The sequence below is a fragment of the Manduca sexta genome, chromosome 4, assembly GCF_014839805.1.
Source record: "Manduca sexta isolate Smith_Timp_Sample1 chromosome 4, JHU_Msex_v1.0, whole genome shotgun sequence".
In the NCBI taxonomy this organism is placed as follows: domain Eukaryota; kingdom Metazoa; phylum Arthropoda; class Insecta; order Lepidoptera; family Sphingidae; genus Manduca; species Manduca sexta.
The window spans coordinates 3466056-3485540 of record NC_051118.1 but is presented as its reverse complement, the minus strand read 5'-3'; the positions used below and the strand labels follow the sequence as shown (position 1 = coordinate 3485540).

General features: G+C 36.0%; 1 protein-coding gene across 1 annotated transcript; it reads right to left on the bottom strand.

Annotated features, from left to right (window-relative positions):
• Nucleotides 1–363: 363 nt before the first annotated feature.
• Nucleotides 364–14659, bottom strand: LOC115450328 (heparan-alpha-glucosaminide N-acetyltransferase). The gene is made up of 10 exons (XM_030178321.2): nucleotides 14287–14659; nucleotides 9464–9683; nucleotides 8523–8646; nucleotides 7866–8042; nucleotides 6076–6247; nucleotides 4707–4780; nucleotides 4175–4308; nucleotides 3687–3854; nucleotides 3201–3424; nucleotides 364–2989 (listed from the first exon to the last, which is right to left on the bottom strand). The coding sequence occupies exons 1-10, from the start codon at nucleotides 14534–14536 to the stop codon at nucleotides 2811–2813; spliced, it is 1722 nt and encodes a 573-aa protein (XP_030034181.2). The 5' UTR covers nucleotides 14537–14659; the 3' UTR covers nucleotides 364–2810.
• Nucleotides 14660–19485: the final 4826 nt, after the last annotated feature.

Genomic DNA, 19485 nt, shown 5'->3' with positions numbered 1-19485 from the left:
TACGGATCACAATCAATCATCAGTCTTCGCAGAGTTGCCAAAAATATAGATAACGCGGGGTGACCCAGAGGTTAAAACTCGATATGTTTGTTTATTGATATACGAATTGTAATAAATAATGATTGATTTCTGTTAAAGGTCAATGATATGACTATATAGCAGTGTCAATTATTACCTACACGGGTTATAGGCTGCATCATTTATATTTTTATTGGGCTGCATATACTTTCATTCATATTTCCTTTACCTTACATGACTTTTTACACGCACCAACCTCTTACATAAAATAAAAGTCAAGTACGTGTATACTAAACGATGATAACATAAATTCTATTGGCATTTTTACCATAAAATAAAACAACATTTAAACTTAACTAATTTATTGTATCACGTTTATAGATTAGTCTAATTCAGAATCAATGTACGATACCGAAATACATGTTTAAATTGTGTACAATATTTTAATAATTAATATAAAAGTTCGGATATTTCACACATTCAACTTGTCAATAGTTTTTTCCACTCTTTTTTATAAATATCTTTTAAATTAAAACCGAGTTTACATCTGAACTTTTTTATTAACAATAGCTACTTGTTCCTTTATATAATTATTGTAAATTTTAACTCATTTTAAAGGCAAATGAAGGCAAAGATGACATTAATGTATAATTTATTTGTCTAGAAAGTTTATCCAAAATTGTGACAAAATGTATGAGCATTATTACTTTAGGGATGATAAAAAAATAAAAATATATTGATAAATAACGTACAGTCAGCATCAAATGAATGTGAACGGGGATAAATCGTGGAATATCTTCCTGACAACATACATTCATTTGATGCTGACCCTACCTCGCTATATTCTAAGTCCCATGAATGATCCTTAGTATTTAACATATTAATAAAATTAAGCATCAGCATTAGATATTTTATTCAATAATCACTAAATGATATTGCCAGAAGACAACAATTATTCCTTCTGAATCTTCACTTCATACTTTAAACGTCATAAAAGTATTCAAAATTTTCCCGGCAATGTTGCATGGGCGTTGGACAAGGTAGTCGCCAAAGGAGGGCAGGAAAGGCAGCTGCCCAGGGGCTTTAAAACTGGAATGAATTCACCAATTCCATGCTTAATATTTCGTACGCTCTACTTTGTTATTAGTAGAGCGGGCGAGGAACATATGCTCTCGACTTTACCTGCAATTCATACTTTACTCATTCTCCATATCAAATTGTCCCCCCCCCTCGCCCCTGGGCCATCGGCTGGCGACGCTCATGGCGTTGGCTATCACCTACATCAAGGCCATTCGCAAATGATTCGAAACGGGTCGAAGGTTCGCATATTCCGAACACTCCTAAAGAGTTATGAGTGCATACATCAACATGTTCGCACACGACACGGCGACGTTAAGAATCGTTCTGAAATCGGAATCATTCTCGCTTTTCGTTCTTATTACTCCACAGTCAAAAAATGCCTTTACGCATACGACACGATTAAACGTACGATAAAATTTTGAATACGATCCGATTACACCACGATTATACAAAGGGGGTGTTATTTGCCGACTGAAATCAAGCAACGAAAATGCTTTTTATACTAATAATACGATGGAATAAGATCTCGAACAGTCAAATTGAACTGGCTACCATTTTGGCGTTTTATTATTACATCATATAATTGCTCTATAATATTTGAGCAATGGTAGTGTAGTCATACCAATTAGGGTTTTTTGGGATAGTTAAAAAATAATATTTAATAGGGGTAGGTACAAACCAAGTTTAGTTTGGGTACCCCAACAGAAATGTTATTTTGTTATTTTTTATAATTTGGTTGTAATTTTTAACCATTGAACTTGTAAGTCAGTTATTTAAATAAAATATAATATATATTATAATGAAGATAGATGCAGGATCTGTCATCACAATTTGGAGCATAGACAAAACCAATTGCGTCAATACGTATACTGAAAACTAAATGACCATAGAGTATACATTAAATAATTTTAAATACGGGTGCTTTATTAAAAAAGGGTTTGAGAGATTCAATTTTCATCCCAATGTCCATAATTTTTTTAATTGAAAACAAAAATATAACTGGCAACAATTGCAATAGTATTATTTTTTAACCATCCCACATATATAATATATTATACATATTCTACTATACAATTTCGTGTAATACAATTATTAAAATCGCTTATCAACAAATCATCTGTATATTTATATTCCTACAAAATAATTTTATATTAACTTTATTATTTTCATTATCGATATGGATCGCGTTATTCTCGACGATTCGAGTCGTTGTCGAGATATCTTGTAATTTCGATAATCGATGAGGCATTTACACATAACTTATTATCAAATCCATATCACTTCTAAAAAAATCCTTTAATTGAGAATGAATTCTGAATTTAATATATACGGCAGCCTACTCAACATTTTTTAATATCGGATCTCTGAGAGATTCAAGTACACCCAAGGATTTATTAAAAAAAAATTTTAATGACATGTCCGCTTATGTAATGGCGCTGGTTCTTAATTTCTAACCAACCTCAAACCTAATGGATAAAAATGTGGAGCCTGGCATCATTAAAAGAATAACTTTAGATCCCTCTATTTCTAAGAAAAAAAAATGTTATCACTGCCGTATTAAAATTGGAATAAACACAATATCCTTTTGCATTACGAGGTGTTAACTATTCAACTTGCTGAACGATAATAATCCCTAAAAACTGGTTAATAAACACTCATTTCCATAAACAAACAGAACAACTCGATTTCTATACATGTATAGTATAGTATATTTATATGGTAATAAAGACGCGTTTCCTGTGCAGCGCTACGCCGACGGCAAGCCATATGAGCATGGCGGCCGCGTTGGTGGTCAGTAGCGTGGCGTGCGCCGGCGCATCCAACCTCCAATGTACCGGGAAATGACGCTTCAGGAGTTCGCTGCCGATGTACAGGAATAGCGCGTTTTGACCTGGTGATACAACATTTCATAAAGTGGGTAACAGAAAATCGATTTTGTCATGAATCGATTCTTAGGTTTTTATAAGCCACGATTAATTAAAACTTACATAATTATAACTACCAATTCGTCTGTTTAGTAGACTGACACGAACACTAAAAATACCAATTAAAATCGATAAATTTACAAATCGATTCTTTTAGAGCAAATCGATTCCACTCACCAGCATAATACAAAGGCCGTCCGCCCCATTTGGTTTTCAGATCTACGATGAAATACAGCGCGGCTTGTATGAAGAAGGCCATCGATGACGTCACCAAGCAGTACGACACGGACCACAGATTCTTGTTCACTGGTATGACGCCTCCATTCTTCGAGAACATGCACAAAGCTCCACCGGACACTCCGAATATTATCGACCAGAACACCCAGCGCATTATACGGGCCCTGGAAAAGTGTAGCTATATGAGTATTGCTATAAATAAGCTAACAATCCAAATACAGGAACGTAGTCGGGATTACTGTTTGGGGGGCAAAATGTGGTTCTAGTTTTATTAATTTCGTATTTTTCGCTTAACAACAATATTCTTAATATATTTTTAAATTTAGAACCTGTCCCTCGTTAACACTGAAACAACTTTGAAAAAATGTACTCTTACTTTAACGCCACTATGGTTTGAAGCTTGTACTATAAAAAAAAACGACTGACCTAGCGTGGTTGTAAGCCAGCATGATCCTGGTGGCGTGTGCTCCCGCCTGCACCACCAGCACGCCAGAGAAGATGCCCAGGATGCCCTCGGGGTCGTGGGGTAGCGTCGTCTTGTATAACTCCTTGAAAGTACCTCCGCGGTACAAATGTGTCGGGCCTAGGATCAGTCTAAAACAAGAAGAAGGGCACCATAGTTAGAGTTTTTTTCTAGTCTGTAGTTAACTGGACTTTCAATACAGCGAACATCATAAGATTCTGTCTAATATTTTAAAACCATATTTTTATTATGATGGCTGATTTTAAATGCTTATTTTTTTTAAAACCTTTTCTTTATGTTTATGTGCAGTCAAAAGAGGAAAAGAAATATTTTTTTCCAAACTAGATATTTTTTTTAAATTAATTACCATTACAGGGGGATAAACAGTCCTTCATTCCTATTCAACCCGTTGTAGTCCCCAAGAGTCTAAATATTTATCATTTTCACGTACCTGTCTATATATCCAGCAATACCGGCGGTGCAGTTCTGCAGCGACACATTGGAGACGGCCGATAGGTGCAGCCCCCCGGGGCCCATGTACCCACGCGGGCATCCTGGAGCCGGCACTGTCAGCGTGATGCACACCTGAGTATAAACATATATTATCTATTATTATAGCGCTTACAAAATATTTTTATATATTTAAGCAAACTAATTAATAAGAATTAATAAATTGTATCAATATTTGGATGTATTTTATATCCAATGTATCAGCTGTGTTGCTTTTTTTCCAATTTCACTTTACATTATAGTGGAGACTGCCCTGAAATCTATTCAAGATTTTATGTTATGTGCGATAACAATACAAAACAGAAATATTATTAAAATTAAGCACACACCACCTTTCTCATCTCATCTCATCAGCCTACAACTGTCCACTGCTGAACATAGGCCTCCTCTAGAGCGCCACGTTGCTCGGTCCTCCGCTCTTCTCATCCAGCGTCACACCACTTTTACTACAGATAAATTAAATAAGTATTAACCTGTATGGCAACCAGGAGGATAGTAGCGAGCCACTGTTGCCAACCAGCGGCGATGTCACGGAACAGGGAACGTCCTGCATAACAAAAACAATTATTAGGATCTGGATAACGGGCCCTGGCATCAGATCATCATATTGGTTAAACATCAGAATAACTAGCTACAATTTATAATGATTTTGTATAATTTAATCATAATGTAACGATACATATTAAGTAAGTCGGGAAAAAAAAATGATATCGGAAATCTCCTTCAGGCGGGGGAAGCCACGAGCAAAAGCTAGTACCTTCATAATTGTGTCGACTGGCGAGGGGTGATTTTCTCGTCAGTCGACACTATGTGGACCGTACATAACACATTGGACACTATTAACCATCAAATGCATTGGAATCAGTTTGATGTGTCGGTATAAAAAAATTATAGATGTGAGTGATAACCGCATTATGCCAGCGTGGTAAGTAAGACATAGTCTAGTAGCCCATGCCTAGCAGTAGGAGTATACAGAGATGGTTATGTACAGTCAGACGCAAAAGTAGCTGAATAATTTCAAAACATTTCTACATGTTAACTTCAATCGAAATATTCTTTTATCTTTATCTAAAATTAAGTCAACTCTTCGAAAATTATTTTACTAAATAAAAAAAACGATTGTTTACTAGAACACAAAAGTTTAAAGACGAGTTGAAATATTGTTTTTCTTTTATTACTTTGAATGACGAGACACGTTTGCCGTTCGCCTGATAGTAAGCGATACGACCGCCAATAAACAGTAGAAACACCATCGAACGAACACCTTGAATTACAAATTATTTGGTATTCCACTGCGCTCACCATCCTGAGACATGAGATGCTAAGTCTCATTATGTCCAGTAGTTATATTGGCTACAATGTCCTTCAAACCGGAACACAACAATGCCTACACACTGCTGCTTCGCTGCAGATATAGACATAGCGATGGTTCCTACCCAGGCGGACCCACATATGAGAGACCTACCACCAGTATCTAAAATAAAGCCAACTCTTCTATAACTACACAAAAGTAAAGGATGTAAAAATTCTGTAGAGGAACAGATGGTTGACGTTCCTCTATGGAAGGGGAAGATCTCCAGTCGGGCAGATTTGCTTGTGACCGGCCGCGGCACCTCCGACGGTTCCTATTCGGAGGTGGTATATATACAACGCGTCACTCAAATTGTGCAAGCGTAATCCAAGATCGCCTGTCGCCATCTTGCGCGATTGCTATGCGATAAATCACTACAGTTGTGTTAATACCACATAGGTCATCTCGAAGTTCCGCTGATGTTGACAAGATGGCGGTATGTATACTAATTGTACCGCTACATGCTCAGTTACTCTTATTGCTGACCGTACCTGGTGTAATGTTCTGCGTGGTCCTCATGAAGGCGCACTCCACAGCGCCCACTATGAGGTACATCGCCGCGAGACGTTGCAGCACGCCTCCGAACCGCACGTCCGACCACGTCGCGTCCACTGAGCTTATCACGATGCCGATCAGGGACAGCATGAGGGAGCGACGCGCCACCTGGTGATATTATAATATTTAAGTATATTTATATATATATCCCCTTATTAATAGACGATTTTTATGTAAGGACGGAGTAAAGCTGTGATTACAAGTCTGTTCCTCAGTGCTGACGGCATGGAAGCTTTAGCAGTGCGTAGACATAGGGCGTTGTGATTGGCTAATATTGTTGTATCTCAATCCCATGCCGTGTGCACTGAGAAACAGACTTGTTACCACAGCTTTACTCCGTCCTTAGATAATAAAATGTCTATGAATAAGGGCGTTATATTATAAATTTTCGCTTTGTAAATTATCGCTTGCTTTAACGGTGAAGGAAAACACCGTGAGGAAACCTGCATACCTGAGAAGTTCTCTATAGGAATTTCGAGGGTGTGTTAAGTCTACCAATCCGCACTAGGCCAGCGTGGTGGACTAAGGCCTAATCCCTCTCAGTAGTAGAGGAGGCCCGTGCTCAGCAGTGGGCAAGTATACAATACAGGGCTGATATTATTATTATTATTATTATAAAACAACGTCCGCAAAAGCTGTCTGTCTGTATTAAACTATTTTTCGAATTTCATGACAGATTTTATATTTATAACGAAGGTAACCGCTTTCAGTTTAAATCTCGGTCTCGGCGCGGACAACACGAGTAACACACTGCCATTGGCTCCCGATGACGTGATATACGCGCTCCGCCAATCAGAGCGCGATATGGGGGCTTACGTGTGAACTCAGTCACAAGGTGGCACGTTTGATGTACATAATATGTCCGCTCCTAAGTAATTGTTTTTTTTTTTGCAAGAAATATAGTTCTATCTCTGTACGAATTTTCAATTGTTTATAAATTTTACTTTTCTCCCGACGTTTCGAAGACTTGCCTCCGTGGACAGATGGGGAGGGGCTGAGGTGTTGGTCATCCGCAACGTCAGTTACAATATCTATATACATTTTACAATTGGTTATAACTTTTGAAGCACAAACTCGGTTGTAATATTCGGTCTATAACTATACTGGAGCTATACATTTGCTGGTGGTAGGATATATTTTATATTCGCCCGGATAGCGACCACACACAAGGTGTTAAAACCCGCCATAGTAGCCCACGTGCGTGTCGCGTTCCGGGACTAGCCTGCATATATCCAGTTCCAAAAGGCCGGCATAATTGTGTCGACTGTCGAGGGGTAATCATCTCTCGTCAGTCGACATTCCAAACCGCACTCCACTACCATCAGATGCAATGGGGTCACTTTCTTTGCCCGATTTTTTTTAATATCTGTTATTAACCGCCTATGTTGGGAAGGCCATGCAGCCAATTAGTGAATATGTTCCACATACAACTCTGTTTGATCATGCGGGTATTCATGTATGTTAAATAATGCCTAGTTAATTTGTATTTAAGACGTGAAACCTTTAATTGTTTGGACAATATAAACATTTAATCAAAGATAAAAAAAGACAGGCGCAGTGGACCAGAAAAATTACATTTATTTTTAACCGACTTACAAAAAAGAAAGTTATGGTTTCGTGTGTTTGTATTCTTTACCATAAGGAATTTTTACAAAATAATATCACTGAAATAATGTAAGTACACAAAATAAAGGCGATATTTTTTTTTTACTTTTTGTCCTCTTACCTGGTACAGCGCGGTGGTCCTGGGTATGGCGGTGCGCAGGCGCGTGTTGAGCGACAGCACCAGCGCCTCGCCCATCGCGAACGCGAACCACGGGAACACCACGTCCGCCACGCTGAGACCGTTCCACACGCTGTGAGAGAAGATGCTGTACCCGCCGCCGCCCGCGTTCACGAAGATCTAGTAATAAATAATAATTGATTCCCACAAGGTTTCACAATAATAATTTAGTTCCCTGACATCCGAGCTTACCTGTGTTTTAGAAGTTAATGTCCTCTTCCTTAAATAACAAATTTCCATGTAAGGAAAAAAAACTAAAAAAAACTAAGCTTCAGTCTTAGAAACGTCGGTAGAAAATTAAAATATTATCAACATGATAAAATACGAAAAATAGTTTTATTATGATAAGAACTTTTTTATTACATTTGGTTATTTTTCCCTCACTACGTTATAGCAAGGAAGGATCATGATATAAAAACCATATTTACGTATGAACTAGCTTTTGCACGCGGCTCCGCTCGCGTTACCGCCCATTCCCGATTTTTATTTATCCATTCATTCTTTGGTAACAGTCAAAGTTACTGTTACTTTTGACTAAATCATGAGGTTTCCGTTGCAACTCTTATGGCCTTATTTAGTGACATTTGTGTTGTGTACTACCATGAGAGCGATGCAGAACCCCCTGAAGATGTCGAGGGATCGAAGCCTGGAGCGTGTTGGAGACCGGGGCGCGGTCACCTCCACGGTCAGCACGCGCGTTTCCGAGCCGAGCTCATTGTCCTCTCTGTGAATAAATGTATTATAGGAGTCTGAAATAAAATGGCGTAAGTAATGAGAACAAGGGATTAGCCAGGGCTTGTTTTGGGCATGCGGTGGCACTCAATGGCCCCAAAGGAAATTGCCATTAAAAAGAACGGAAATGGAGGGAGGTACAAAAAAATTATGGACTTACAACTTTCGAGAATCAGCGTGCTCAAAGAGAAGTGATAAAAAGACCTGGGGTTAGCTATTATTGATTTTTTGGTAGTTTATTTGGCTTGTAAATCGAAGGGTTTGTCTTCGATTCTCAACTAGGCTCTCAGTGGGCTTATCTTACACCACTAGACAGAAATTAAACGCTTTAAGGGCGTTCAAGCAGACAGCCGATTATAAAAAAAATATACCAAATACTTTAAATATGATTCCATATTAGAGTAGGATGGGACAGGTGTACAAAATCAATAAGAATTGTTTGTGAATAGATGTAAAAATAATTATCCATAATTATAATAAAAAATCACAAACACAAAACTTTGCTTGCGAAAAATCTAGCACACTGTACACGACGTGTATTTTTCCAACACTTTTGAAAATGAACCACATTGTGAGATCACGATTACCAGAGTGGCCAGGCTCCTACCATTACGCCACGAAACTAAAGAGGTAAAAATCCAAAGAACAGAAGTCACCTCGCAAAGTATCTGGGGTACAACCTTGACGCGACGAATCGTTTCCCGATGGCCCTGACGATGTACCACATGGCCATTGATAGCATGATTCAGCGTATTCAGCAACCATACCATTACGCGACGACACTAGGAGTAAAACAAAACTCAACTTACCTCGCGAAATACCTAGCATACACTCTAGACGCGACGAATCGCTTCCCGATGCCCTTGACGATGTACCACATGGTGGCCATGGAGAGCAGGATGACCAGCGTGGTGAGGATCGGAAGGTACGCCGCGTCAGGCTCCGCCGTCATGCGCGGCGGGCATTCTTCCTTCACCACTTCGGTGACATTGATGCTGTACTGGCCGTATTCGCCGAATTGGTACATTCCTGTTGGATAATTAATGTAATTTTATTTAAACTAATCTTGAAAACTGCCTTGATGGCGTAGTTGTACTGCATGCGCGGTACGACAGCGCTCTGAGGTCCTGGGTTCGAAACCCGGGTCGGACAGTGATATTTGGGTGTTTCTGTTCGGTATCAGCCCGGAGTCTGGAATTGGTGTCCGATATGGCGATAGGCTCGCCCCATATCACATCATGGGACGGAACTACTTGGCGAAAGGGTGCCGTAGTTCTCTGCGCCTCTGCATACCCCATCGAGGATAAATACCTGATGTTGTTGTGTAATTTTGAAAACATGAAAGCTTTTTTTTATTGCTTTGAAGCTTGCCGTTCGTCTGATGGTAAGCGTTACGACCGCCCGTGAACAATAGAAACACCATCCAACACTTTGAATTACAAGGTACTGTTTGGTATTCCACTGCGCCCGCCGTCCTGAGACATGAGATGTTAAGTCTAATTATGTCCAGTAGTTACACTGGCTACAATGTCCTTTTAACCTGATCACAGCAGTAACTACACACTGCTGCTGGGCAGCAGAAATAGACATTGCGGTGGTTCCTACCCAGGCGGACTCTCACATATGAGAGACCTACCACCAGTCTGATGAAGCCGTCCTCACTTTGGAGAAGTTATTTGTGAAAACTGTTTGGCTAGTGAAAAAAAGTTAATTCATTTCAGGGAGAAATTGAGTTGCGTCAAATAATATGACCTTTAGTATCTTGAAATCATACTAATATTACAAAATGCGAAAGTTTGTGAGGATGGATGTATGGATGTATACATATGTTTGTTTCTCTTTAACTAAAATACTACTTTTAACGGATTTGGATGACTTTACAGCAATATTGTTTATACATCAGAATAACACATAGGCTAGAATTTATAATGATTTTGTGTATTTTGGTCATAATATCAACTATACATATCAAGTAAGTCGAAAATAAAATTACTAACTTGGCGTACGTTGCCTAAACCGTTGGAGTTAGACAAAAATAATGCACCGTAGGATTGTTTGTCTTAAATAGTTCTAAATAAAAGTCCGCGCCAGCATATATCTACTTTTTATGTGGAAGCCACTATGACCAAAATAGTGAGCCATAAATATATTCAAATCGAATACTTTTTTAGCGGGACTTTTATCCCGAAAAAAAATAGTAAATATATAAATATAAATAATTTGTCGGTAAACAAAAATATACACAGATATCGCAATAGAATTTCGCTCGGCTCCACCCGACCGGTTTGACAAGGTATCACGGCCTTCCGTAGACTGACCGAGCCCACTGTTACATACGTACTTGTATCCAGAGGCGTAGGTAGAGGTGCAACGTCCTATATTACGCTAAAATATTGGTATACACTAGTTGCAGCACGCGACTGTACTCGCTTGAAAATAAAAGAAATCATTAACTTCAGTATGCGTTCCGTCCTATAGTGTGATAGGGGGCGACCATATCATCCATTGGAGATAAATACCGGACTCGGACTGGTAGTAAAAAAAAGGCAACACTATTCTCGCCCCGAGATTCGAACCCAGGACTGCAGAGCGATGTCGTGCGTAAAATACAACTACGCCACCGCTGCATTCGAGTATCAAGCGCAAATAATTGTATTACTAACGTTTTTAATATTTTTTTCCCTGTGTTAAAGGCATTTTCAATGTCGTATTAGTAATGTACCTATTTTAATTTATCAACAAATGTATTTGTTATATTAACACTCATATTTATTTACATAATATTAATTATAAATTTTGCCTTTTAAATTGACTACCGCAATTATCATAAATGCTATGAAGGCAGCAGAATTATGTTAGACATAATTTACACCCAATATGACCAGAGATGTGAATTTATTTTAGTCCAGCTCATGCACGTGGCTGCGCCAGCGTCAATGTTATTCAGGGACAAAATTCGCGCTATATATTTTCCCGGGATAAAAACCAGCCTATGTCATCGCAAACTATCCCCAAACCAAATTTCATAATCAGTTCAGTTATTATTAAGTATTTTGCGTTCGTTAATTTGACACCCTGGGAAAAACAGAGGCTAATTTCTATCCCAGGGAAATTGAAGTGTCACTAATCTCAGAAAAACTTACACGTGGGCTGAGCCGCGGACAAAAGCTAGTCATTTAATATTGCGAAAAGAGACCGATCAGAAGAAAGTTGTACCGTCATACTTAAGAATGACTTAAGGAAACCAAAGTCGTTTCCGTCATAATAACGAATGAAACCATTTTCCCACTACGTCGCTATCGCTACAATATAAAGGCTAATGACGATAAATGATTTACAGCAATTTAATTTTACTGCATGTAATGCTGGGCGTAATGAATATAGAACATCTGCACTTGAGATACAAGTGAATCACGCTCGACCCGAGATAACAAGGTTACTCATTATTGGATTAAGGCTAGCTTCCTCCACGCTGACCTTCAGTACAAGTTTCTGACGATATTGTGCACCTTAAGAACAAATATGATACGAGAATTTTTGAATTTAGACTGAGTTATGAACTGTGGTATATTTGCACCTTCAGAAGAAATACCATGACACATTTTTTTTATTTCGACTGATTTATGAAAAAATTTCCGTTAAGGATATTTAACATTTTTAAAAATATATGTTATGGCTTTGCATCAGAAACGATTTTATCTTCCGGATTTTTCTGCAGTTTTCAACCTTCAAACATTGATAGTGAATCTCCAGTGAAGCCTCAAAATAGTCATATCTATAATTATTGGAACTAAAAAAAAGGTTTTAATTATTTTTAGCTGCCGTCTGGGTGTGTAAGATCTACCTTAGACATATACAACTTCATAAATAAACATTTATAGATTTAGAAAAAAAATGCTTCTTTGCAAAATCTATGATAACCATTCTCTGACCTCCAAAGCAAAACTAATTATATTATAATGGCACATAAAGTTAAGGTCAATATATTATGCAAACGGTTTTAAAAAGCTCTAAAATTATGAATAGGTATCATTATTCGCGACAATAAATGAGAAGTTTAGTCCGCTTAGAACTAATGTACATAATGCTAGATACCGACTTATCAGTTCCTGAATATCAAATTAGCATATTTTAGAACACAACATAAATATTGGTGTCATTTGACATGTCAAATAAACAATCATGCATATGCATGAAGGTATTTTAGTTTTTATCAATAAAAAACTAATGTAACAGGTTTAGCCATTCCTAGAACAAAAGTCTTGTGTTTATAAATTTGTATTTCTGTGTTGAGATAATTAAAAATAAAGTAGCTTTTAAATGCATTTATCTTTTAAAACAATTCAGTTCGAAACTGCCCTTGTGGCCCACATAGGTGTTTCAAACTGGCTGGCATAATTATATCTATTTGTGCAGAATAAATATTTCTTGTTGGTCAATACTGTACCTAGAGTCCATTTTGTTTATCATCATGTGCACTTTGCCATGACAGTACGAATAAATTCTCAACTTAAGGAAAACATGGGAAATCTTTCAGAACATATTCCAATATTATTTAAATGTGCTGCATATCTATACTATTATATAAAGCTGAAGAGTTTGTTTGTTTGTTTGAACGCGCTAATCTCAGGAACTACCGGTCCAAACCGAAAAATTCTTTTTACGTTGGATAGCCCTTTGTTCGTGGAGTGCTATAGGCTATATATCATCACGCTATACCCAATAGGAGCGGGGCAGTAATGGCTAATCTCAGGAACTACCGGTCCAAACTGAAAAATTCTTTTTGCGTTCTATAGCCCTTTGTTCGTGGAGTGTTATAGGGTATATATCATCACGCTATACCCAATAGGAGCGGAGCAGTAATGGCTATGAGCTCTTGGTCTCTCGTGGCTCGCCGGCGAGCCAAGACAGCTACATGACATTTGCGTGTGTCACGGGATTATAACCTTATATACTACATAATAAGGTTATTTTTCCGTCACACGCGTAGCTGTTTGACAAGTCATGACGGGTTAATATTCCAGAAATTATACAGAGTGACACTAAGTTTTTTTTTTATTGCTTTGATTGATGAGATGAGCTTGCTGTTTGCCTCATGGTAAGCGATACACTACCCATAAACAGTAGAAACACTATCCAACACCTTGAATTACAAAGTATTGTTTGGTATTCCACTGCGCTCTCCATCCTGAGACATGAGATGTTAAGTCTTAATGTCCAATAGTGATACTACAATGTTCTTCAAACCGGAACATAACAGTGATTACACACTACGGCTTGGCGGCAGAAATAGACATTGCGGTGGTACCTATCCAGACAGACTCCCATAAATGAGAGACCTACTAACAGTAAGTTACAATTATATACAATGTTATATTGTATATAATTGTAACAATAGCTAACATTCTTTGTCATGTCTTCCATCTATTATCATGTTTGTAAATGTCGTATCTTAAACCCAAGTACTGATAACACAATCTACAAAACATGTACACAATAAAATTATATTTAACGACAAAATCAACAACTACAATAAATACCCCGTCAAAATCACTAACGCATACGATACGCTCATATAATATCGAATTTCATTGTCATGCTAAATGCACAAAAGATGTATGTCAGTACGAACCATTGCAAATTTCCCCGAAGCCATTACGTATAGAATATTTCAACGGGCTCGTAGTACTGACGACCACAGCGTCTGTAGATCCAAATCTTGCTGTCTCCAACAGCATACAGCCTTCGCACTCTTCATACTGGCTCCAGAAACTGATATCCTCATTAGTAATTATTTGCAGGCACGCTTGATCGTAACGCAGTTTCGCGTTGTTGCACTCGCGCACAAAGGAGCCAACGTTTTGGAAACTACTGTATGCCATTTTTGTATTTCATTACAATTGTCGTAAATATGACTCCGTAAACAACGTTTGCACAAAAACTTGCAGAAAAACAAAAATCCGAAACGTCAACTCATGAATCATCAGCTGAATGAATGGGATTGGTGAATGTAGAATGACAACTGACAAGGAATGAGTATGTGAGTGAATGGAATGTCATGCTCACGAGAAAATAGCAAAGGAATTTGAACTAGACTGCCAATTAAAATAACAAAAACGGTTGTTGAATGGGTACATTTATATTTGTTTAGGGTAACATTTGTTAATATGTAATTTAATTTGTTTTTGTGGCAACACGCCTCCACTTCCTTCTTCCTGTCACGGGCTGCCGGCGAGCAGCCACAATAATGTAGTTCTTTAAGTTTATGTTTAAGATATCAAATTAAATAACAGTGATCCGTCATAGTGGTTTTATTAACATGGTAGCAGAGCGTGGTTGCCTGCAAATACAAAGAAGAAAAGAAGATATTTTCGCAAATAAAGTGGAAACGTGCTATATATACAATAAGCAAAAATGGCGTTTACTAAATGCAATGACGCAGTTATTCCAATATTCGACGGATCGGATTATAGTAGCTGGAAAATACGTATACTTAAGTTTTTGGAGTTTAAGAAATGTAAAGAAGCTGCCATACGAATCAAAAATGATTCGGATGATGTTGCAAAGTGGGAAGAGATGGATATCCAGGCAACGAACTACATTTATAGTGCAATAAGCAACAAGCAACTCGAATATATATGCGACTTAGATTCCGCATGCAAAATATTGGCAAAATTTGATGAAATGTACCTGCAGAAATCATCGGCACTACAGATTATATGTCGCAACAATGTAGAAGCAATAAAATTATCGAACTATTCGCAAGTAAATGTATTTTTTGACGACTTTGAGAAATCAATAAATCAGTTAAAACAAGCCGGCGCGACGGTAAGTGAACAAGAAAAATTAAATTATATGTTAAAGGCCTTACCTCGTAATTACAGTCATATTGGAGATCTAATAGACGTTTTACCAGAAAAAGACAGAACTGTAGATTATTTGAAAAGTAAAATTATGTTAAAATCATTGGATAAAGAACCTGAAAAATGTAATGAACCATCACGCGACAACTCAAATGTTTTTAAAGCTCACACTAGTAGTTCTGCATCACCTAATAAAAACTTTAAATGTTTTACCTGTGGAAAACCTGGCCACATGCAAAGAGATTGTCGACACAGAAATGTTAACAGTGGTAGAGGAAATGGATTTATTAGATTTAATAATAATCGTGGACATCAACGTGGATCATATTATAATTCAAGAAATATTAGAGGAAGAACTTATAATAATAAATCCAGTAATGAGAGTGGTGGTAATAATTTCCTTGCAACTATTGAGAATAATAATGTTTCAACTTCAAGTAAAATATATAATATTGAGCAGTCTGGCCACTTAACTTGGTTATTAGATAGTGGTTGTACAGATCATATAATTAATACTGATGAGTACTATCATTCATGTGAAATATTACAACAACCTATTAAAGTAAAAGTTGGTGATGGAAGAATATTAGAAGCTACAAAGGTCGGAAAAATACAAACTTATTTTATGGTCTATGGAAAAAGTCTGAAGTTGTTTTGAACAATGTTTTCTATGTCAAAGAGATGAAAGCAAATTTATTGAGCTATTCAAAGATTACAGACAATCATAAAATTGTTTCCAGGGACGACAATCAAAAATATATAACGCCTATGGAACTATTATAGCTATAGCAGTGAAAGAAGATAGACTGTATAAATTAAAAGGTTATATAAATGCAAGTACATTACATGCTAATTTAGTGAAGAAATCAAGTATGACAGTGAAGGAGAAATTACATAGGATGCTTGGTCATATAAACTTTAACAATTTGAATACTATGTGTACAAGTGAATTATTGAAAGGATTACCAAAGGAGATTGAATGTAAGTACATGAAATGTGCTATATGTATTGAAAATAAAATGCATAACTTGCCATTTAAAAATAATAGAAAACGAGCACAGGATATATTAGAAATTGTACACACAGATTTAAATGGGCCACACAGAACTACAGGTTTTAATGGTGAAAAATATTTCTTAAGTTTTATAGATGACTATAGTAAGTTGGCAAAAGTTTATTGTATTCCGTCAAAAGATAAAGTATATAATTGTTTAATGCAGTATGTTAATGAGATACAAAATTTAACTGGGAAAAATATTAAAGAATTGAGATGTGATAATGGAAAGGAATACATTAATAAAAGAGTGTTTGACTTTGCAAGATCAAAGGGAATTATGATTAAATCTTGTCCGCCATATGTGCATGAATTAAATGGCACAGCAGAGAGGTTCAATAGATCAATAATGGATATGTCAAGATGTCTATTGGCAGAGGCAAAAGTGCATAAAAGATTTTGGCCTGAAGTGGTTATGGCCGCAGCTTATTTAAAGAATAGAACATTAACAAATGGCACTATAGAAAGGAAGACGCCTTATGAGATATTTTTCAAACAAAGGCCAAGCATTGAAAATTTAAGGATATATGGAAGTAAAGTATTTGTTAGAACACCAGAGGAAAAGAGAAAATGTAAATGGGACAGGAAAGCCGAGCTTGGCATACTAATGGGCTATACAGATGTTGGATATAGAGTATTAATAAACAATAGAATAGTTGTAGCAAGACATTGTGATATAATTGAAGATGATGTAATGTGTATTGGTCTCCGATGATAATAGAGAAGAGAAAAATGATAAAAGTAATAGCCAGCCGAATAAATTGGAAGAGAAAATTATAGAAGAGAAGAAAGAGACTAATGCAGAAGAAAAATAATGAGAAAATTAATGAAGATTTGAATGCTGAAACAAATGAAAGTTATGATGATAATAAAGTAATTGAAACAAGAAATCGGCGTAAAATCAAGCCACCAACTCGGTTTGATGAAGAATTTGGTTATTATTGTATAACTGTTAACTATTGTGATGCTATGATTCCAGATAATTTTCAGGAGGCAATAACTAGCGATGAAGCAAAAGAATGGACTGAGGCTATGAATCGTGAGATGAACAGTTTGGCAAAAAATGAGACCTGGAGACTTGTAAGTAAACCAGCAGACAAACAGCCTTTAGATGTGAAATGGATATACAGAAAGAAAGCCGAAAATAAATTTAAAGCTAGGTTAGTAGTAAGAGGTTTTCAACAAAAAGATTTTATTGATGATATATATTCACCCGTTGCTAAAATGCAAACTTTAAAATTGTTATTGTCTTATTGTTGTCAAAATAATCTTAATATACATCAGATGGATGTTGAAACTGCTTTTTTAAATGGTAAAATTTTATCTGAAGTTTATGTAAACCAGCCAATTGGTTATGATGATGGCACTGATAGAGTTTATAAATTAAATAAAACATTATATGGTTTAAAAGAAAGCCCTCGGGCTTGGTATGAATGTGTCAATAAGTTTTAACTAGTCTTGGATTTCAGAGAAGTAAATATGACTTTTGTTTATATTTTAAATTGGATACTAATGTGAGTGTATACATTTTGTTATATGTTGATGATTTGTTAATATGTTGTAAAGATGAAAAGGTAATGAGTAATATTAAAACAAACTGTTAAGTAAATTTACTATGAAGGATATGGGTAAAGTTAAAGAATACATTGGAATACATATTGATTATGATTATAAAAGAATAAGACCATGACACTGAGTCAGGAATCATATATAGAATCATTAGCTAAGCGTTATAATATAATAAATACAAAGTTATATACTACACCAATGGAAGTAAATCTTAAACTAGAAAACTGTAATATAAATGAGAATGTAAAATATAGAAATTTAATTGGAGCACTTTTATATATTAGTTCAGGTACAAGACCAGATATATCGTTCAGTGTTAATTATTTGAGTAGATTCCAAAATTGCTATAATCAGACACATTTTAAATATGCTTTTGAGTACTTAAATATCTTTACTTAACAAAACATATAAAATTAATTTATAACATGAATATAAATTCTGATATGTTAGATTGTTATGTAGATGCAGATTTTGCAGGAGATATTGTCAGTAGGAAATCAACAACAGGATTTGTAATTAGACTGTTTGGGAATGTAATATTTTGGAAATCAAAGAAACAAAATTGTGTAACAAAGTCATCTACATTTGCTGAATACATTGCGCTGTCAGAAGCTGTTACTGAAATTAAATTTATAGTTTGTTTAATTAATGAGATTTGTCAGAAAGATTGTAAACCTGTAAAAATATATGAAGATAATATTGGAGCTCAAATTATTGCTAAATACGGAAATTTCACAAAAATTCAAAACATATTGAAGTTCATTATCATTTTGTTCATGAAAGTGTTAAAATTGGTTTAATTGATGTTATAAAAATTGCATCTGATCAAAATATAGCTGACATTTTAACAAAACCATTGGGAAGTAATAAATTTAATAAATTTAGAGATATGTTAAAGTTGTTGTAAAAGTAATTTATCTTTCAGATGGATATTATGTTGAGATAAATATTGGTTTAAATTGTTTAATTAAAAGATGATAATTGTAATATAAAAAAAAAAAAAAAAACAAAAAAAAAATAAGTTACAATTAATATGTTATACTGAAGGTAATGTTTATAGAGCTATTGTCTTGATATGAGTAGTGTATGATATGATTTAGTCAAAATATAAATGTAAGGAGGCATGTTGAATGGGTACATTTATATTTGTTTAGGGTAACATTTGTTAATATGTAATTTAATTTGTTTTGTGGCAACACGCCTCCACTTCCTTCTTCCTGTCACGGGCTGCCGGCGAGCAGCCACAATAATGTAGTTCTTTAAGTTTATGTTTAAGATATCAAATTAAATAACAGTGATCCGTCATAGTGGTTTTATTAACAACGGTACCTGTAAATTATTATGT